Below are 22,953 nucleotides of genomic sequence, written 5' to 3'. Positions count from 1 at the left end.
CAAAACTGCAACTCCCAGCATGCCCGGACAGCCAGTGGCTGTCCAGGCATGCTGGGAGTTGCAGTTTTGCAACAGCTGGAGGCACTCTTCTTAGGAAACACTTGTATACTCCACTCCACTTACTTTTGTGGCAGAACACATGGAGCAGCCTATCCACGTGACGCCCCCCCTGACTTGACAGATTGTGACCGGTCCAACCAGAGGTCTAAGTATAAGATCCAGCAAGGTCCTTGTACAACATATCCTTGCAAACCTCTCGAATAAATGCTAAAAAGCAGAAATATCCTGGCAGCGGGACTTGGCTAGGCTCAGCCTTGTTGCAGACAGGACTAGTGACAATGGGACCTATACGCAGGAGGTATGCCTGACGTTTGCTACAGCTACAAAAGATCCAGATCCACCTCTTTTCCCAGGCTAGGGGGTGGAGTTGGGATTGGCTTCTCATTCATTGGCCAGGAGACCGAACTGTGACTAGATTCTGGCTCAGCTGTACGAGAAATGCAGTGCAATGTGCAAGCAAATGAACCCTCTGCACACTGTATGCATGAAATGACAAAATAGTTACTTTTTACTCCGGCACTGGAAAATGTTACAGATCGTTCCAACAAATCTTTTTACACTCCAGAGACCCGACTCCTCTGATGGGGGCAGCTGGATGGAGCCTCTCATCCGAATCCCCCACCAGCAGCGGAGGATTTGTTTTTCCGCCCCTCCACTGCTGGTGCCCTGAGGCTGCTGCCTAAGCTGCCTTATGGTAGCGCCGGATCTGCTCTTAGCCAGTCCTGGGGATCTGCCCTATAAAGTCCTCACCAGGACCGACCCCCTCCAGCACTGCTCACCATGACCGACCCCCTCCAGCACTGCCCACCACGACCGACCCCCTCCAGCACTGCTCACCACGACCGACCCCCTCCAGCACTGCCCACCATGACCGACCCCCTCCAGCACTGCTCACCACGACCGACCCCCTCCAGCACTGCCCACCATGACCGACCCCCTCCAGCACTGCTCACCACGACCGACCCCCTCCAGCACTTCTCACCACGACCGACCCCCTCCAGCACTGTTCACCACAACGACCCCCTCCAGCACTGCTCACCACGACCGACCCCCTCCAGCACTGCTTACCACGACCGACCCCTCCATCACTTCTCACCACGACTGACCCCCTCCAGCACTGCTCACCACGACTGACCCCCTCCAGCACTGCTCACCACGACCGACCCCCTCCAGCACTGTTCACCACAACCGACCCCCTCCAGCACTGCTCACCACGACCGACCCCCTCCAGCAGTGCCCACCACGACCGACCCCCTCCAGCACTGCTCACCACGACCGACCCCCTCCAGCACTGCTCACCACGACCGACCCCCTCCAGCACTGCTCACCACGACCGACCCCCTCCAGCACTGCTCACCACGACCGACCCCCTCCAGCACTGCTCACCACGACCGACCCCTCCATCACTTCTCACCACGACCGACCCCTCCATCACTTCTCACCACGACCGACCCCCTCCAGCACTGCTCACCACGACCGACCCCCTCCAGCAGTGCCCACCACGACCGACCCCCTCCAGCACTGTTCACCACAACGACCCCCTCCAGCACTGCTCACCACGACCGACCCCCTCCAGCACTGCTCACCACGACCGACCCCCTCCAGCACTTCTCACCACGACCGACCCCCTCCAGCACTGCCCACCACGACCGACCCCCTCCAGCACTGCTCACCACGACCGACCCCTCCATCACTTCTCACCACGACCGACCCCTCCATCACTTCTCACCACGACCGACCCCTCCATCACTTCTCACCACGACCGACCCCATCCAGCACTGCTCACCACGACCGACCCCCTCCAGCACTGTTCACCACAACGACCCCCTCCAGCACTGCTTACCACGACCGACCCCTCCATCACTTCTCACCACGACCGACCCCTCCATCACTTCTCACCACGACCGACCCCATCCAGCACTGCTCACCACGACCGACCCCCTCCAGCAGTGCCCACCACGACCGACCCCCTCCAGCACTGCTCACCACGACCTACCCCCTCCAGCACTGCTCACCACGACCGACCCCCTCCAGCACTGCTCACCACGACCGACCCCCTCCAGCACTGCCCACCACGACCGACCCCCTCCAGCACTGCCCACCACGACCGACCCCCTCCAGCACTGCTCACCACGACCGACCCCCTCCAGCACTGCTCACCACGACCGACCCCCTCCAGCACTGCTCGCCACGACCGACCCCCTCCAGCACTGCTCACCACGACCGACCCCCTCCAGCACTGCTCACCACGACCGACCCCCTCCAGCACTGCTCACCACGACCGACCCCCTCCAGCACTGCTCACCACGACCGACCCCCTCCAGCACTGCTCACCACGACCGGCCCCCTCCAGCACTGCTCACCACGATCGACCCCCTCCAGCACTGCTCACCACGACCGACCCCCTCCAGCATTGCTCACCACGACCGACCCCCCTCCAGCATTGCTCACCACGACCGACCCCCTCCAGCACTTCTCACCACGACCGACCCCCTCCAGCACTGCTCACCACGACCGACCCCCTCCAGCACTGCCCACCACGACCGACCCCCTCCAGCACTGCCCACCACGACCGACCCCCTCCAGCACTGCCCACCACGACCGGCCCCCTCCAGCACTGCTCACCACGACCGACCCCCTCCAGCACTGCCCACCACGACCGACCCCCTCCAGCACTGCTCACCACGACCGACCCCCTCCAGCACTGCTCACCACGACCGACCCCCTCCAGCACTGCTCACCACGACCGACCCCCTCCAGCACTGCTCACCACGACCGGCCCCCTCCAGCACTGCTCACATCGACCGGCCCCCTCCAGCACTGCTCACCACGACCGACCCCCTCCAGCACTGCTCACCACGACCGACCCCCTCCAGCACTGCTCACCACGACCGACCCCCTCCAGCACTGCTCACCACGACCGACCCCCTCCAGCACTGCCCACCACGACCGACCCCCTCCAGAACTGCCCACCACGACCGACCCCCTCCAGCACTGCCCACCACGACCGACCCCCTCCAGCACTGCCCACCACGACCGACCCCCTCCAGCACTGCTCACCACGACCGGCCCCCTCCAGCACTGCTCACCACGACCGACCCCCTCCAGCACTGCTCGCCACGACCGACCCCCTCCAGCACTGCCCGCCACGACCGACCCCCTCCAGCACTGCCCACCACGACCGACCCCCTCCAGCACTGCTCACCACGACCGACCCCTCCGGCACTGCTCACCACGACCGACCCCCTCCGGCACTGCTCACCACGACCGACCCCCTCCTGCACTGCTCACCACGACCGACCCCTCCAGCACTGCTCACCACGACCGACCCCCTCCAGCACTGCTCACCACGACCGACCCCCTCCAGCACTGCTCACCACGACCGACCCCCTCCAGCACTTCTCACCACGACCGACCCCCTCCAGCACTGCTCACCACGACCGACCCCCTCCAGCACTGCCCACCACGACCGACCCCCTCCAGCACTGCCCACCACGACCGACCCCCTCCAGCACTTCTCACCACGACCGACCCCCTCCAGCACTTCTCACCACGACCGACCCCCTCCAGCACTGCTCACCACGACCGACCCCCTCCAGCACTGCTCACCACGACCGACCCCCTCCAGCACTGCCCACCACGACCGACCCCCTCCAGCACTGCTCACCAGACTTCCATTATATTTCACAATTGCTTTCCAGGTCGATCCCCAGAAGAGCCGAATACTTTGATGTACGAGGAACGAGCTCCTTAGAAGTCACCATTGTCTACAACCCCAGAGCTGTGACCCGACCCCAGAAGGGAGAGAAGTGGCCCCTAAATAAGGACATTAAAGTTGTGGTCTCCCCTTTAAAGGCCAGCACAGAACTCAATGACAGCAAGGTGACCCCGAAATCTTACATTATATACGGTAATCTCCTCTAGGGAGGTCAGGGTGTAATAATCTGCAGGATATATCACTATGTATCAGGAGGTAGAGAGGACAGAGCGATGTTCTGCAGATCTGTAGAGAGGTCAGTGGTGTAATAATCTGCAGGATATATCACTATGTATCAGGAGGTAGAGAGGAAAGAGTGATGTTCTGCAGATCTGTAGAGAGGTCAGTGGTGTAATAATCTGCAGGATATATCACTATGTATCAGGAGGTAGAGAGGACAGAGCGATGTTCTGCAGATCTGTGTAGAGGTCAGTGGTAAAAGCAAAATGTCCAGCGCGAATATGAAGGAACTGGATGTTTATTCCAATAGCCAAAAAGACAAGGAGAACATGACAAGGTGACGCGTTTCGGTCCTAAGGTCCAGCCTTAGGACCGAAACGCGTCACCTTGTCATGTTCTCCTTGTCTTTTTGGCTATTGGAATAAACATCCAGTTCCTTCATATTCGCGCTGGACATTTTGCTTTTACTTGTCAGTTCCAGTCGGTGTTGCCCACGCCGGTCCTGGCGCGACGGGCTGAGGGAGTGAGCTGGACTATACACTTCTTTGTCTGCAGAGGTCAGTGGTGTAATAATCTGCAGGATATATCACTATGTATCAGGAGGAGAGAGGACAGAGCGATGTTCTGCAGATCTGTAGAGGTCAGAGGTGTAATAATCTGCAGGATATATCACTATGTATCAGGAGGTAGAGAGAACAGAGCGATGTTCTGCAGATCTGTATAGAGGTCAGTGGTGTAATAATCTGCAGGATATATCACTATGTATCAGGAGGTAGAGAGAACAGAGCGATGTTCTGCAGATCTGTAGAGAGGTCAGTGGTGTAATAATCTGCAGGATATATCACTATGTATCAGGAGGTAGAGAGGACAGAGCGATGTTCTGCAGATCTGTAGAGACGTCAGAGGAGTAATAGTCTGCAGGATATATCACTAGTTGATTATTGATCACTGATGACCTGTATTCACCATTAAACTCTTGCAGGTTAAGGTTTCCTATTATGGCGGCCAAAGCAAAGAACCCTTGGGCTGCTCCATGTTGTATTTGACCAATGTTGGTGAGTGTGGGGTCACTATGGGTGATGTCGGGGTGTGATCACTATGGGTGATGTTGGGGACACTATGGGTGATGTTGGGGTGGGGTCACTATGGGTGATGTTTGGGTGTGATCAGTATGGATGATGTTGGAGTGTGATCAGTATGGATGATGTTGGGGTGTGATCACTATGGGTGATGTTGAGGTGTGATCAGTATGGGTGATGTTGAGGTGTGATCACGATGGATGATGTTGGGGTGTGATCACGATGGATGATGTTGGGATGTGATCACGATGGATGATGTTGGGGTGTGATCACGATGGATGATGTTGGGGTGTGATCACGATGGATGATGTTGGGGTGTGATCACGATGGATGATGTTGGGGTGTGATCACGATGGATGATGTTGGGGTGTGATCACGATGGGTGATGTTGGGGTGTGATCAGTATGGAGGATGTTGGGGTGTGATCAGCATGGAGGATGTTGGGGTGTTATCACTATTGAGGATGTTGGGGTGTGATCAGCATTTAGGATGTTGGGGTGTTATCACTATGGAGGATGTTGGGGTGTGATCATGATGGATGATGTTGGGGTGTTATCACTATGGGTGATATTGGGGTGTGATCATTATGGGTGATGTTGGGGGGTGATGGGGTGTGATCACTATGGGTGATGTTGGGGTGTGATCACGATGGATGATGTTGAGGTGTGATCATTATGGATGATGTTGGGGTGTGATCAGTATGGGTGATGTTGAGGTGTGATCAGTATGGGTGATGTTGAGGTGTGATCACGATGGATGATGTTGGGGTGTGATCACGATGGATGATGTTGGGGTGTGATCACGATGGATGATGTTGGGGTGTGATCACGATGGATGATGTTGGGGTGTGATCAGTATGGAGGATGTTGGGGTGTGATCACTATGGGTGATGTTGGGGTGTGATCATTATGGGTGATGTTGGGGGGTGATGGGGTGTGATCACTATGGGTGATGTTGGGGTGTGATCACGATGGATGATGTTGAGGTGTGATCATTATGGGTGATGTTGGGGTGTGATCACTATGGGTGATGATGGGGTGTGATCACTATGGGTGATGGGGTGTGATCACTATGGGTGATGGGGTGTGATCACTATGGGTTATGTTGGGGTGTGATCACTCTGGGTGATGATGGGGTGTGATCACTATGGGTGATGGGGTGTGATCACTATGGGTTATGTTGGGGTGTGATCACTCTGGGTGATGATGGGGTGTGATCACTATGGGTGATGTTGGTGACAGTATTTGGGATGACTCTGTTCTCTCCTATGATTTCTCTTCTCAGCTGTTTGTCTGGATGTGGACATCTTCCGTATCGGATCAGTGACACGTGGCGTCCGGGGGAAGGTAACAGGTGTCCCCGCCCTATATTAAGATATAATGTACTGTACAATGTGTCACCATCTTCTTATCCTTCTTCAGGATGTCTGGACCTGGGGCCGCGGTGGGAAGGGCGCCATCTTACTGGTGAACTGTGACCGTGACCGTAACATCTCCGGTATCTCTGACAGAGAGGACACTGGGCCGCCCAACGCTGCTGGTACTGACCGCGCTCTAGTCCTGTACGTGGAGATCAGTCTGCTCAGTGCGGGGTCTGATATGTGTCTCTTCCACAGATGTGAAGGACATGTCCCCTATGGTCCTGACGGCCGAGGGACCCGACGAGATCTTCGACGACTACAAATTGACCATGAAGGTCTCGTCCTCTGACGCCAAAAGACTGCGCGTGTATCAGAAGAGACGTATGTGTGATGGTGGTCATACCCGTACATGTGCCCGTCCCCGTATCCTGCTCTTTTGAGGATCTTTTGTCCGGTGGTGATCATTTTTGGGTCTCCCCGTAGGGTATGAGTACACCCATGTCCTGGGGAAGCAGATTGACTCGTATGTGTGATGGCAGTCATGCCGTCCCCGTATCCTGCTCCTTTGTCCCCCCCCCCCCCCTGGTGGTGATAATTTTTGGGTCTCCCCGTAGGGTATGAGTACGCCCATGTCCTGGGGAAGCAGATTGACTCGTATGTGTGATGGCGGTCATGCCGTCCCCGTATCCTGCTCTTTTGTCCCGCCCTCCCGCCCCCCCTGGTGGTGATAATTTTTGGGTCTCCCCGTAGGGTATGAGTACACCCATGTCCTGGGGAAGCAGATGGACTTGTATGTGTGATGGCGGTCATGTCCGCCCCCGTATCCTGCTCCTTTGAGGGTCTTTTGTCCCCTCCGGTGGTGATAATTTTTGGGTCTCCCCATAGGGTATGAGTACGCCCATGTCCTGGGGAAGCAGATGGACTCGTATGTGTGATGGCGGTCATGCCGTCCCCGTATCCTGCTCTTTTGTCCCCCCCCCCCGGTGGTGATAATTTTTGGGTCTCCCGTAGGGTATGAGTACGCCCATGTCCTGGGGAAGCAGATTGACTCGTATGAGTGATGGCAGTCATGCCGTCCCCTTATCCTGCTCCTTTGTCCCCCCCCCCCCTGGTGGTGATAATTTTTGGGTCTCCCGTAGGGTATGAGTACGCCCATGTCCTGGGGAAGCAGATTGACTCGTATGTGTGATGGCGGTCATGCCGTCCCCGTATCCTGCTCCTTTGAGGGTCTTTTGTCCCCTCCGGTGGTGATAATTTTTGGGTCTCCCCATAGGGTATGAGTACGCCCATGTCCTGGGGAAGCAGATTGACTCGTATGTGTGATGGCGGTCATGCCGTCCCCCGTATCCTGCTCTTTTGTCCCCCCCCGGTGGTAATTTTTGGGTCTCCCCGTAGGGTATGAGTACGCCCATGTCCTGGGGAAGCAGATGGACTCGTATGAGTGATAGCGGTCATGCCGTCCCCGTATCCTGCTCTTTTGTCCCCCCCCCCCCGGTGGTAATTTTTGGGTCTCCCGTAGGGTATGAGTACGCCCATGTCCTGGGGAAGCAGATTGACTCGTATGTGTGATGGCAGTCATGCCGTCCCCGTATCCTGTTCATTTGTCCCCCCCCCCCCCCCCCGGTGGTAATTTTTGGGTCTCCCCATAGGGTATGAGTACGCCCATGTCCTGGGGAAGCAGATTGACTCGTATGTGTGATGGCAGTCATGCCGTCCCCGTATCCTGCTCTTTTGTCCCCCCCCCCCCCCCGGTGGTGATAATTTTTGGGTCTCCCGTAGGGTATGAGTACGCCCATGTCCTGGGGAAGCAGATTGACTCGTATGATGTGAGGAGAGACAACCTGGATGACATCACCTTCTATGTGGAGGGGCTGGAGTTCCCCGACATCGACTTCTCGGGCCTGGTGTATATAGACCTTACATTTCACAAGGGCGATGATGGGGTAAGTGATGGGAAGATCTGAGGGGCCATAATGGGTTTAGAATATGAAGAACCCAAAACACCACAACCCCTATTACTCCTCCACTATGATCAGAGGCGCAACTTCAGCTGATGCCCCTCCTCAGGCCCGGCTCCTATGGAGTTTTCTTTTGTGAGTCCCACGTCTAGACCAGTGTTTTCCAAGCAGTGGGTCTCCAGCTGTTGCAAAACTATAACTCTCAGCATGCCCGGACAGCCTGGGAGATGTAGTTTTGCAACAGTTCGAGGCAGCCTGGTTGGGGAACACCGGTCTAGACGTGGGACTCCACTCCAGGCAACGTATTGGGCTCCGATGTAATGGGACTAACAGTGCCCAATAATAAAACTGTCACCACACAACGCCTAATAATGCGACCATCATATAGGCCACCATGTATATAGTGCCCTATACATATACAGTACTACCATATAGTGGCATATATATACCCCCATATAGTGCCCTATACATATACCACCATATAGTGTCCTATACATATACAGTACTACCATATAGTGGCATATATACCCCCATATAGTGCCCTATACATATACCACCATATAGTGTCCTATACATATACAGTACTACCATATAGTGCCCTATACATATACAGTACTACCATATAGTGCCCTATACATATACACCCATATAGTGCCCTATACATATACCCCCATATAGTGCCCTATACATATACCCCCATATAGTGACCTATACATATACCACCATATAGTGCCCTATACATATACCACCATATAGTGTCCTATACATATACCACCATATAGTGTCCTATACATATACCACCATATAGTACACAATACATGTACTACCATATAGTGCACAATACAAATACCACCATATAGTACACAATACATGTACTACCATATAGTGCACAATACAAATACCACCATATAGTGCACAATACAAATACCACCATATAGTGCACAATACATTTACCACCATATAGTGCACAATACATTTACCACCATATAGTACACAATACATTTACCACCATATAGTGCACAATACATTTACCACCATATAGTACACAATATATATACCACCATATAGTGCACAATACATTTACCACCATATAGTACACAATACATTTACCACCATATAGTGCACAATACATATACCACCATACAGTGCACAATACATTTACCACCATACAGTGCACAATACATTTACCACCATATAGTGCACAATACAAATACCACCATATAGTGCACAATACATTTACCACCATATAGTGCACAATACAAATACCACCATATAGTACACAATACATTTACCACCATATAGTGCACAATACATTTACCACCATATAGTGCACAATACAAATACCACCATATAGTGCACAATACATTTACCACCATATAGTGCACAATACAAATACCACCATATAGTGCACAATACATTTACCACCATATAGTGCACAATACATTTACCACCATATAGTACACAATACATTTACCACCATATAGTGCACAATACATTTACCACCATATAGTGCACAATACAAATACCACCATATAGTGCACAATACATTTACCACCATATAGTGCACAATACATTTACCACCATATAGTACACAATACATTTAGCACCATATAGTACACAATACATTTACCACCATATAGTGCACAATACAAATACCACCATATAGTGCACAATACATTTACCACCATATAGTGCACAATACAAATACCACCATATAGTGCACAATACATTTACCACCATATAGTGCACAATACAAATACCACCATACAGTGCACAATACATTTACTACCATATAGTACACAATATATATACCACCATATAGTGCACAATACATTTACCACCATATAGTACACAATACATTTACCACCATATAGTGCACAATACATATACCACCATACAGTGCACAATACATTTACCACCATATAGTGCACAATACATTTACCACCATATAGTGCACAATACAAATACCAACATATAGTGCAGAATACATTTACCACCATATAGTGCACAATACAAATACCACCATATAGTGCACAATACAAATACCACCATATAGTGCACAATACATTTACCACCATATAGTGCACAATACATTTACCACCATATAGTGCACAATACAAATACCAACATATAGTGCAGAATACATTTACCACCATATAGTGCACAATACAAATACCACCATATAGTGCACAATACAAATACCACCATATAGTGCACAATACATTTACCACCATATAGTGCACAATACAAATACCACCATATAGTGCACAATACATTTACCACCATATAGTGCACAATACAAATACCACCATATAGTGCACAATACATTTACCACCATATAGTGCACAATACAAATACCACCATATAGTGCACAATACAAATACCACCATATAGTGCACAATACATTTACCACCATATAGTGCACAATACATTTACCACCATATAGTGCACAATACAAATACCACCATATAGTGCACAATACATTTACCACCATATAGTGCACAATACATTTACCACCATATAGTACACAATACATTTACCACCATATAGTGCACAATACATTTACCACCATATAGTGCACAATACAAATACCACCATATAGTGCACAATACAAGTAATCCCCCCCCCCCCCCCCACTGCAGGTGTCAGGATCTCTGATTCCTTTTATGCTCCTCACGGTTTATTGATACGTTTTTCCCCCTATCAGAGCAAGATCTTAACGGAGCAGGTGGTCTTCAGAGTGGCTCCATGGATCATGACGCCAAACACTCAGAAGCCTCTGGAGGTCTACGTCTGCAAGTAAGTGCACCCCCCCCCCCCCAGTCTGATGACCCCCATAATGTGTTTATTCAGGTTACTGATACACTGTACCGAAAGAATGCTGTGTGCAAACAGTATTAGTAAACTACAGGTTTATACCACAAATGTCCTGGAGATCATGTGACCTAGATGACAGAGGATACAACTGTAACAAACCTTCAGCTTTGAGTCTGCTGGTGATCTATAGGGGATTATATTGGGGTCTGCTGGTGATCTATAGGGGATTATATTGGGGGGTCTGCTGGTGATCTATAGGGGATTATATTGGGGGGTCTGCTGGTGATATATAGGGGATTATATTGGGGGTCTGCTGGTGATCTATAGGGGATTATATTGGGGGGTCTGCTGGTGATATATAGGGGATTATATTGGGGGTCTGCTGGCTGCTGGTGATCTATAGGGGATTATATTGGGGTCTGCTGGTGATCTATAGGGGATTATATTGGGGTCTGCTGGTGATCTATAGGGGATTATATTGGGGTCTGCTGGTGATCTATAGGGGATTATATTGGGGTCTGCTGGTGATCTATAGGGGATTAGATTGGGGTCTGCTGGTGATCTATAGGGGATTATATTGGGGTCTGCTGGTGATCTATAGGGATTATATTGGGTCTGCTGGTGATCTATAGGGGATTATATTGGGGGTCTGCTGGTGATCTATAGGGGATTATATTGGGGTCTGCTGGTGATCTATAGGGGATTATATTGGGGTCTGCTGGTGATCTATAGGGGATTATATTGGGGTCTGCTGGTGATCTATAGGGGATTATATTGGGGTCTGCTGGTGATCTATAGGGGATTATATTGGGGTCTGCTGGTGATCTATAGGGGATTATATTGGGGTCTGCTGGTGATCTATAGGGGATTAGATTGGGGTCCGCTGGTGATCTATAGGGGATTAGATTGGGGGGGGGGGGGGTCTGCTGGTGATCTATAGGGGATTAGATTGGGGTCTGCTGGTGATCTATAGGGGATTAGATTGGGGAGTCTGCTGGTGAACTATAGGGGATTAGATTGGGGGGTCTGCTGGTGATCTATAGGGGATTAGATTGGGGGTCTCCTGGTGATCTATAGGGATTATATTGGGGGTCTGCTGGTGATCTATAGGGGATTATATTGGGGTCCGCTGGTGATCTATAGGGGATTAGATTGGGGGGGGGGGGTCTGCTGGTGATCTATAGGGGATTAGATTGGGGGGGTCTGCTGGTGATCTATAGGGGATTAGAATTGGGGTCTGCTGGTGATCTATAGGGATTAGATTGGGGGGGTCTGCTGGTGATCTATAGGGGATTAGATTGGGGGGTCTGCTGGTGAATTATAGGGGATTAGATTGGGGGTCTGCTGGTGAACTATAGGGGATTAGATTGGGGGTCTCCTGGTGATCTATAGGGGAATATATTGGGGGTCTGCTGGTGATCTATAGGGGATTAGATTGGGGGGGGGGGGTCTGCTGGTGATCTATAGGGGATTAGATTGGGGGGGGGGTCTGCTGGTGATCTATAGGGGATTAGATTGGGGTCTGCTGGTGATCTATAGGGGATTAGATTGGGGTCTGCTGGTGATCTATAGGGGATTAGATTGGGGGGTCTGCTGGTGAACTATAGGGGATTAGATTGGGGGTCTGCTGGTGATCTATAGGGGATTATATTGGGGTCTGCTGGTGATCTATAGGGGATTATATTGAAGTTGCAGCTATCAGGATCTCCACAAACCTGAGAAGAAAGAGGCGAAATGCCAAAGGGGCGGAGCCTAGGTGTCCTTGATAAAGGGGAATCCCGCCCCCATTTTCCTGGCAGAGCGAGATATGATGCAGGAGGGGTCCATAATCTGGGACCACTGCCAAGTGCTATAGGACCCACACCCTGACAGGTTTGTGCTGCTTCTGTGTTTATCCATTGTCTGATACATTGTGACAAACCCTCAGCTGTGAGCAGCACCAAGTCAGAAGGGGTTTTCAGCCTCTAGATCAGTGTTTCCCAACAGATGTCCGGCATGCTGGGAGTTGTAGTTTTGCAACAGCTGGAGACACCCTGGTTGGGAAGCACAGCCCTAGATGGTTATAATGGTCCCATTCACTGACAGCAAGCAGAGATCAGGTATAATTAGTGCATTCACAGTGATGAGGCGGGCACTGTATGGCGGTGTAAGATTGTCTGTGATATGATTGGCTGTGCATAACCCCGCCCACTTCCTCTCCATATTTACTTTTTTCTTTCAGTGTAAAAACCAACTCGGAGTTTGTAAAACTTCTCTCAGACTTTGTGGACAAAACCCGGTGCCCCCTGAACAAGGTGACGCAAAGCGAGAACCGGGGGGACCAATGGATACAGGTGAGGGCGGCACATAGGTATCACACAGGATTAGATACAGCAGACAGTATGACACATGATAGGCTTAGATACAGCAGCTCAGCTAACAGATACACCTGGGCTTAGAAGCACAGTCTCCATGGCGGCATTTTCCAATAAGTGGTTCCATATGGCGTCACAATGTTGTGTCTGGTCTGGGGTCTGTATTAGTTCGGGGGTCTGTATTAGTTCGGGGGTCTGGGGTCTGTATTAGTTCGGGGGTCTGGTCTGGGGTCTGTATTAGTTCGGGGGTCTGGTCTGGGGTCTGTAATAGTTCGGGGGTCTGGTCTGGGGTCTGTAATAGTTCGGGGGTCTGGGGTCTGTAATAGTTCGGGGGTCTGGTCTGGGGTCTGTAATAGTTCGGGGGTCTGGTCTGGGGTCTGTAATAGTTCGGGGGTCTGGTCTGGGGTCTGTAATAGTTCGGGGGTCTGGTCTGGGGTCTGTATTAGTTCGGGGGTCTGGTCTGGGGTCTGTATTAGTTCGGGGGTCTGGTCTGGGGTCTGTAATAGTTCGGGGGTCTGGTCTGGGGTCTGTATTAGTTCGGGGGTCTGTATTAGTTCGGGGGTCTGGGGTCTGTATTAGTTCGGGGGTCTGGGGTCTGTATTAGTTCGGGGGTCTGGTCTGGGGTCTGTATTAGTTCAGGGGTCTGGTCTGGGGTCTGTATTAGTTCGGGGGTCTGGTCTGGGGTCTGTATTAGTTCGGGGGTCTGGTCTGGGGTCTGTAATAGTTCGGGGGTCTGGTCTGGGGTCTGTAATAGTTCGGGGGTCTGGGGTCTGTAATAGTTCGGGGGTCTGGTCTGGGGTCTGTAATAGTTCGGGGGTCTGGTCTGGGGTCTGTAATAGTTTGGGGGTCTGGTCTGGGGTCTGTAATAGTTCGGGGGTCTGGTCTGGGGTCTGTATTAGTTCGGGGGTCTGGTCTGGGGTCTGTATTAGTTCGGGGGTCTGGTCTGGGGTCTGTAATAGTTCGGGGGTCTGGTCTGGGGTCTGTATTAGTTCGGGGGTCTGTATTAGTTCGGGGGTCTGGGGCCTGTATTAGTTCGGGGGTCTGGGGTCTGTATTAGTTCGGGGGTCTGGTCTGGGGTCTGTATTAGTTCAGGGGTCTGGTCTGGGGTCTGTATTAGTTCGGGAGTCTGGGGTTTGTATTAGTTCAGGGGTCTGGTTTGGGGTTTGTATTAGTTCAGGGGTCTAATAATTCAGGGGTCTGGTGTTTGTAATAGTTCAGGGGTCTGTTCTGGATTAGTTCAGGGGTCTGGTTTGGGGTTTGTATTAGTATAGGGGTCTGGTCTGGGGTTTGTATTAGTTCAGGGGTCTGGGGTTTGTAATAGTTCAGGGTTCTGTATTAGTTCAGGGGTCTGGTCTGGGGTTTGTATTAGTTCAGGGGTCTGGTTTGGGGTTTGTATTAGTTCAGGGGTCTGTAATAATTCAGGGGTCTGGTCTGGGGTTTGTAATAGTTCAGGGGTATGTTCTGGATTAGTTCAGGGGTCTGTAATAGTTCAGGGGTCTGGTCTGGGGTTTGTAATAGTTCAGGGGTCTGTTCTGGATTAGTTCAGGGGTCTGGTCTGGGGTTTGTAATATTTCAGGGGTCTGTTCTGGATTAGTTCAGGGGTCTGTAATAGTTCAGGGGTCTGGTCTGGGGTTTGTAATAGTTCAGGGGTCTGTTCTGGATTAGTTCAGGGGTCTGGTCTGGGGTTTGTAATATTTCAGGGGTCTGTTCTGGATTAGTTCAGGGGTCTGGTTTGGGGTTTGTATTAGTTCAGGGGTCTGTAATAATTCAGGGGTCTGGTCTGGGGTTTGTAATAGTTCAGGGGTATGTTCTGGATTAGTTCAGGGGTCTGTAATAGTTCAGGGGTCTGGTCTGGGGTTTGTAATAGTTCAGGGGTCTGTTCTGGATTAGTTCAGGGGTCTGGTTTGGGGTTTGTATTAGTACAGGGGTCTGTTCTGAATTATTTTTGCTTTGTGCTGCCTCCTACTTGTTTTTAGCTTTCTTCTTCTGTCCTTTTATGTTGTTTTGTCCGGTCTCTTGCAGGATGAGATGGAGTTCGGATACACTGAGGCTCCTCACAAGCGTTTTCCAGTCGTCTTGGATTCGCCAAGAAACAGAGGACTGAGGAACTTCCCAGTCTCAGAAGTTTTGGTTTGTTGTTGTTTTTATTGTATAGGGTGAATTGTTTGGTGTGTCCAGCGCTTCACCTGTCCTCACTGCATCCACAGCCTACCCCTCCTGAAACACTCTGCTGCTGGCACTGCTCACAGTATTGACGCTTCTACATCGGTTGTTTTGTTTGGAGATTTAGTTTTTAAAAACAATTTTTTATCTTTTTCCCAGGGACCGGACTTCGGACACGTGACGCGGGAGCCGGATGACAGCAGCACCGTCACCACCCTGGACTCTTTTGGAAACCTGGAAGTCAGCCCCCCTGTGGTTGTCAATGGGAAAGCCTACCCGCTGGGGAGAATACTCATCGGAGACGGGCTGAACAAGTGAGCGGACATCCCCCATGATGCCATGCAGCGCAAACCTAATGTTATCATGTGTGATACTGTCTGCTCAGCTGCTGTATCTAAGCCTGTCATGTGTGATACTGTCTGCTCAGCTGCTGTATCTAAGCCTGTCATGTGTGATACTGTCTGCTCAGCTGCTGTATCTAAGCCTGTCATGTGTGATGCTGTCTGCTCAGCTGCTGTATCTAAGCCTATCATGTGATACTGTCTGCTCAGCTGCTGTATATAAGCCTGTCATGTGTGATACTGTGTGTTCAGCTGGTGTATCTAAGCCTATCATGTGTGATGCTGCCTGTCGTGTGATATTCTGCATTGAGCTGGTGTATCTAATCCTATCATATGTTAGGCTTAGATACAGCAGCTGAGAAGACAGCATATCATGTGATACTGTCTGCTTAGCTACTGTATCTGAGCTTGTCATGTGTTATACTGTGTGCTTTGCAGCGGTATCTAATCTTATGATGTGATACAATCTGAGGCAGACTAAAGCACTACTTCCCCCATCATGTCCTCGCTCATCCCTGGTGCTGTTTGTTGTATTTTCTCTATAAAGCTTCATATCACTTATTATTATGAGGTGATCAGCGGCGCCTCCCGTGCAGTATGTCCACCCCTCACCATCTGTTATGGGCCCCGCTGTGACCGCTCCCTCGGCGCCCCCTATAGGTTGCATTCAGCTTTACTCTTCTTTGCAGGAGCAGCATGCGCATGAATCAGGTCCTCAGAGATTTCCTGCACGCGCAGCAGGTCCAGGCCCCCGTCTTCCTGTTCTCCACCTGGCTCTACGTCGGCCATATTGACGAGTTCATGACCTTTGTGCCGGCGCCAAATAGAAAGGTAAGATCAGTGATAGCGGGGCAGAATGTGGGAACTACACATATATGTGGCGCCCGGTGTCCTCTTGGGTGTCAGGGAATCATGGGCATCCTTTAAGGAGAACTCCACCTTTATGGGAACAAGTGACATGGCCGGTGCTGTCTCATGTGAAATCCTCCATATATGTCGTTCTCTGCAGGGTTTTCGGCTCCTGCTGGCGAGTCCTCAGGCCTGTCTGGATCTTTTTAGGAAGAAGCAGAAAGAAGGTCATGGAGGTGCAGTCATGTTTGAAGGTGGGTCCATTCATCTGGGGCAGCGAGGGTGCAGTTATTTGGGGAGGTGAGGGTGCAGTTATCTGGGGCAGCGAGGGTGCAGCCGTTTGGGGAGGTGAGGGTGCAGTTATTTGGGGAGGTGAGAGTGCAGCCATCTGGGGCGGCGAGGGTGCAGTTATTTGGGGAGGCGAGGGTGCAGTTATTTGGGGAGGTGAGGGTGCAGTTATCTGGGGCGGCGAGGGTGCAGTTATTTGGGGAGGCGAGGGTGCAGTTATTTGGGGAGGTGAGAGTGCAGCCATCTGGGGCGGCGAGGGTGCAGTTATTTGGGGAGGTGAGAGTGCAGCCATCTGGGGCAGCGAGGGTGAGGATAATTTGGGGAGGTGAGGGTGCAGCTAGTTATTTAGGGCGGTAAGGGTCCTTTGGGGTTATCTTTTCATAGCATGAGTGGGAATACATTGTTACTGCGTGAAAGGGGCGGAGCCATGACAACCTCATGTACACAGGGACTGTTCTGATCGGAGGATATTTCCATCTTTCAGGATTAAATAGAGTCACTTACACCATTGATGACATCTTGGCCAGTAAAATCTTGTTGGATTCCTCAAAGATCTGTCAGGTAATGGAGGATTCTCCGGCCCGGACCCTCGGGGTCACATGTGGTTGTCCGGGCTCCGCCCACTGTCTTGTGTCCTTCACTTTCAGGAGAGCATTGACCAGAACCGGAAGATCATGAAGAAGGAGCTGGGACTGAGTGAGGACGACATCATAGACATCCCCATGCTGTACAAGTGCGACTCCGACATGGAGAACGCAGAGTCCTTCTTCCCTAATATGGTGAGATATAGTATATACGGTACGAAGATCCACCGGTATATACAGTATATAGACACTGTCCCTGCCAAAAAAATATATATATATATATATATATATATACACACACACACACGGTATAGAGACAAGGGCCCCGCCACACCATAGATACGGTATATAGACACGGGCCCCGCCACACCATATATATTCAGTATATGGATACAGGCCCCAACATACCATATATACGGTATATAGACACGGGCCACACTATATATGGTATATAGACACGGGCCCCGCCACACACTATATATATTATATTATATATATATATATATATATATACATACGGTATATAGATACAGGCACTACCATAGTGTGTGTGTGTGTGTGTGTGTGTGTATGTATATATGTATGTATATATATATATATTATATATTGTATATAGATCTGGGCACTACCATAGTATATAGATAATAGTCACCATGCCAACACGTGCCCCCTGGTGGCATCATGCAGAGGTCCTCTAACCCTTCTCTCCCCCCCCCCCCCGCAGGTGAACATGCTCGTCCTGGGGAAGCAGCTGGGGATCCCGAAGCCGTTTGGCCCCAAACTCTACGGGACCTGCTGCCTGGAGGAGAAGGTGCGCTCGGTGCTGGAGCCCCTGGGCCTGAACTGCACCTTCCTGGACGACTTCACTTCGTACCATCAGTACCTGGGAGAAGTGCACTGCGGCACCAACGTGGTCAGGAAGCCCTTCTCCTACAAGTGGTGGGAGTGCATAGTGTAACCCGGACCCTCAGTGTCACTTGTGTGCAGAGCGTCACACACCCAGCAACGCAGACCTACGGCTCAGCAACATCACTAACTTTCTACACTAGTAAAGGGCGACCCCAACCTAAAGGGCAATCCTTCCTCCGAGACGTGACTAGTCGCACACGTATCGGCAATGACCAAGATTGTATGTATTCTATAACATGGGTCTCCAAACTGTGAACCTACAGCTGCTGCACAACTACAACTCCCAGCATGCCCGGACAGCCAACGGCTGTCCGGGCATGCTGGGAGTTATAGTTGTGCAGCTGCCGCACACTTTGCTGACCTATTATTCTCAATTAATCGCAAACCCCCTCTGCTGGTCATTACACACATTACGGGCACAGGCTTATCTATGGATATTGTTGCCAAAAGCAGCACAACTACAACTCCCAGCATGCCCGGACAACCAACGCAGGTGGCACACCCTCGATATAATGTATAATATATTTATAATTGTGATTAACAATGTATCATATTATTCTAATAAAATTGTTATCCACCCCCTGGATCTTGTCTATAATCTACATTAATACAGACGCCGCAGATTGTTGCAACTTTAACCCCTAAGGGCCCAGCTATCTGTTTTAGAGTCCACATCATTATTTTTTTTTTTATATATATATATAAAGATTTGAGTTTTTTTTATGGTATAAATTATACAGGCAATTTCTTCCAAAAAGAGCGCCACCTCTCTCCTCAGGTGGTGCGCGGTATTGCAGCTCAGTTATTTTAAAGTGACTGGAGACAGGATGTAACACCACACAGGACCTGAGGACAGCAGGTGGCGTCGTCTTTGGATAAAACAAGCAGTTTTACTATTCCTGGATAACCCCTTTTAGGCCACGTTCACACGGAGGAAGATAGAAAAAAATTCTGCTCGGAAATCATGTCGCAGCAGGGTGCTATTGTTTTCAGTGGGATTCTGCTGCTCCGTGCACAAGGTAGAATTTCTACGGCGGAAACAACTGCCGCAGAATTTCCGAATCCAACCTTCGCAGCAAGTGTCTATGGAGACGCCGCATTTCCATGTGGTTCTAATGCCGCTGCTGTCAGGAGAAAAATTCCACAGTGTGAACATAGACTTAGGTTTCATTTCCATCAACTTCATTTTTACTTTTTTTTTTTATAAATATAAGTAAAAAAAAGTTAAAATTATATATTTATAAAAAAATATATATATAATTTAATTTTTTTACTTTTACGTATTTATAAAATAAAAATAAAAAATGTACCCTAAGTCTATGTTCACACTGAGGGATTTTTCTGCACAATGTCCGGCCAGAATTTTTAGAGAGGAAAAGACCAAACTTTGGCAGGGTTTTCGTTTTGAATGAATGAATTGCGCGACTTGTATTGATAATGCTAAAGGGGGGAAAAACAAAACAAAAGCTAAAACCAACTTTAGTTTTCTAAAGCCATAAATATAAATATGTGTTGAAACAACAACGATAAGAACTAAGGAAAAAAACGACAAGTGAGTCTGGCGTTTCATATTTCCCTATTGACGGCTGGAGAACATCTTGCTGCAGAGTTTTGTGCAAGAAAAAAAAACGCCAGTGAGAATTTGGTATTTTAAAATTATTAAATATGTTATTTTTGCATTCTTCCCCCCTCCACATTTTGCTGTAAGTAAAAAGTTATTGTTCTGCGGTTGGTACTAGAGCAGCCATAATGGTCGATGCATCAACGCTAGAGATGAGCGAACTTACAGTAAATTCAATTAGTCACTAACTTCTCGGCTCGGCAGTTGATGACTTATCCTGCGTAAATGAGTTCAGCTTTCCGGTGCTCCCGTCGGCTGGAAAAGGTGGACACAGTCCTAGGAGACTCTTTCCTAGGACTGTATCCACCTTTTCCAGCCCACGGGAGCACCGGAAAGCTGAACTAATTTATGCAGGAAAAGTCATCAACTGCCGAGCCGAGAAGTTCGTGACGAATCGAATTTGCTGTAAGTTTGCTCATCTCTAATTACCGCCTGTCAGTACAGAGGGACGGCCAGATGTAGTAAATTGAGTGACCTTTCATGTGGATATGCAAATTAAGTCTGCAGCATTTCTGCAACTCAAGACCCTGCCTCCAGCTGCAGCAAAACTAAACAACTCCCAGCATGGAGTCCTGCGTCTAGACCAGTGTTCCCCAACCAGGGTGCCTCCAGCTGTTGCAAAACTACAACTCCCAGCATAGCCCGGAGAGCCAATCAGTGCATTTCATTACTGTAACTGTGTCATGTAATCACCAGTCTGACCCACAGAAAATGAGTGCTTAAAGGGGGTACTCTGCTAAAAAAAAAAACTTTTTTTTATCAAATGGTGCGAGAAAGTGAAGCAGATTTGTAAATTACTTCTATTAAAAAATCTTAATCCTTCCAGTACTTATATGCTTCTGTATGATCCACAGGAAGTTCTTTTCTTTTTGAATTTCCTTTCAGTCTGACCACAGTGCTCTCTGCTGACACCTCTGTCCATGTCAGGAAATGTCCAGAATAGGAGCAAATCCCCATAGCAAACCTCTCCTGCTCCAGACAGTTCCTGACATGGACAGAGGTGTCAGCAGAGAGCACTGTGGTCAGACAGAAAGGAAATTCTAAAAGAAAATAACTTCCTGTGGATCATACAGAATCTTATAAGTACTGGAAGGATTAAGATTTTTTTAATAGAAGTAATTTACAAATCTGGCACCAGTTGATTTAGAAAAAGTTTTCCAGTGGAGTACCCCTTTAATGCAATGTTTCCCAACCCAGGGTGCCTCCAGCTGTCGCAAAAATACAACTCCCAGCATGGCCCGGAGAGCAGTTATATCAGTGCATTTCATTACTGTAACTGTGTCATGTGATCACCAGTCTGACCCACAGAAAATCACAGGGAGTAATTCAGTATTTGACAACCAGGGAGCCTCCAGCTGTTGCAAAACTACAACTGCCAGCATGCCCAGACAGCCGTTGGCTGTCTGGGCATGCTGGCAGTTGTAGTTTTGCAACTACATCACACTTTATGCTGGGAGTTGTAGTTTTGCAACAGCTGGAGGCACCTTGTTTGGGAAACACTGTCTAAAACGACTTAGATGCAGGGGTTGTCCACCTTTAGGAAAAACATATCCACTTTCGCCAAATAACAGCGCCGCACCTGTCCTCCGCTCCATTCACTTCAACGGGATTGAGCAGCAATACCACACACAACCTGAGGGGCGAGAGTGGCGCTGTAAGAAAGAAGCTACGCTCTTCTAATCCTGGGTGACCCCGCTGCTGATCACACAGGCACAATCAGTGTCGTACATATGAACAGATGACAATCGATCAGCTACACACAGGATCAGCGAGGATCCGACCACTGGGATCAGTTCAGTCCTAAGGGAGAACCTCCCGACCAATCAGACGCTCATCCAGCCCACTGATACATTCTCCAGTAACATGCAGAGCCCGGCTCTTTATCTGTGATCACTGCGCCATCTTGTGGATGAATTGTATATTGCAGCCAGTAAATAGAAATTGTGTTCATCCCGATTCCGCGCACCTAATGGTGTTTACACAGCCGACACGTATTACCCCGAGGTTCACACAGGCGGCATTTTTTTGCATTGTCAGGATACGCGCTGCAAATTTTCAGCAGCGGAAAATCTGCTGCAGATCCCCTTGAAGCGTATGGGGTCTGCGGCTGCTGATTTTCATGTGTGTGTTTTTTTTACCACCGTTTTTTCCATGTGAATTATTAAAGATATTATCCAGGAATAGCTCAGGTTGAACGGAGCTGCAATACCACACACAACCTGACAGGGGTGGCGCTGTTTTTGTATTCCTGGAGAATGCATTTAAAGAGGCTGTTATAACTTGTAAAGTTATCCCCTATTCACTAGGTGGGGGATATGTATCTGATCACGGGCGGTCCTGACTGCTGGGCCCCCGCCAACCTCAACAACTGGGACCCAGGTCTCCCATCGGAATGGAGGAGCGGCAGGGCGCACATGCGCAATCACTCCATCCATAAAAGCATTCGCCTATCTCTGTGGCAATTCGAGAACTGGTCACTAAATAGACTTTTCTAAACTCAGGCTATGTTCCCTAATGACTCCTAACATCCCCCCCCGCCCTTAAAAAAAAAAAAGGGGGGGGAGGGGGGATGTGGACTTGGCGAGTGAGCCAGCATTTGCAGAGCCCCGCCCGTCCTGGGGGGCACAGAGCCC

The 22,953-nt window shown here is 49.9% G+C and overlaps 1 protein-coding gene across 8 annotated transcripts in view; it reads left to right on the top strand.

Moving 5' to 3' along the window:
• Positions 1-19,277, top strand: part of LOC130293362 (protein-arginine deiminase type-3-like) — a 59,699-nt gene extending 40,422 nt beyond the window's left edge. For all 8 annotated transcript variants that reach the window (XM_056541958.1, XM_056541956.1, XM_056541954.1 and 5 more), the window contains 15 exons: positions 3,762-3,942; positions 4,980-5,052; positions 6,361-6,422; positions 6,498-6,615; positions 6,692-6,817; positions 8,216-8,379; positions 11,102-11,193; positions 13,433-13,544; positions 15,588-15,695; positions 15,888-16,042; positions 16,759-16,900; positions 17,079-17,172; positions 17,691-17,767; positions 17,854-17,985; positions 18,515-19,277. In XM_056541958.1, coding sequence (XP_056397933.1) covers positions 5,031-5,052; positions 6,361-6,422; positions 6,498-6,615; positions 6,692-6,817; positions 8,216-8,379; positions 11,102-11,193; positions 13,433-13,544; positions 15,588-15,695; positions 15,888-16,042; positions 16,759-16,900; positions 17,079-17,172; positions 17,691-17,767; positions 17,854-17,985; positions 18,515-18,748 — 1,638 coding nt within the window. In that variant the 5' untranslated portion in view covers positions 3,762-3,942; positions 4,980-5,030 and the 3' untranslated portion in view covers positions 18,749-19,277. The remainder of the gene's footprint in view (positions 1-3,761; positions 3,943-4,979; positions 5,053-6,360; positions 6,423-6,497; positions 6,616-6,691; positions 6,818-8,215; positions 8,380-11,101; positions 11,194-13,432; positions 13,545-15,587; positions 15,696-15,887; positions 16,043-16,758; positions 16,901-17,078; positions 17,173-17,690; positions 17,768-17,853; positions 17,986-18,514) is intronic.
• The last annotated feature ends 3,676 nt before the right edge of the window (positions 19,278-22,953 follow it).

The sequence above is a fragment of the Hyla sarda genome, chromosome 10 (assembly GCF_029499605.1).
Source record: "Hyla sarda isolate aHylSar1 chromosome 10, aHylSar1.hap1, whole genome shotgun sequence".
Taxonomy (NCBI): Eukaryota; Metazoa; Chordata; class Amphibia; order Anura; family Hylidae; genus Hyla; species Hyla sarda.
Note: the sequence above shows the minus strand (reverse complement) of the source record. Positions and strands in the feature narration are given on the sequence as shown.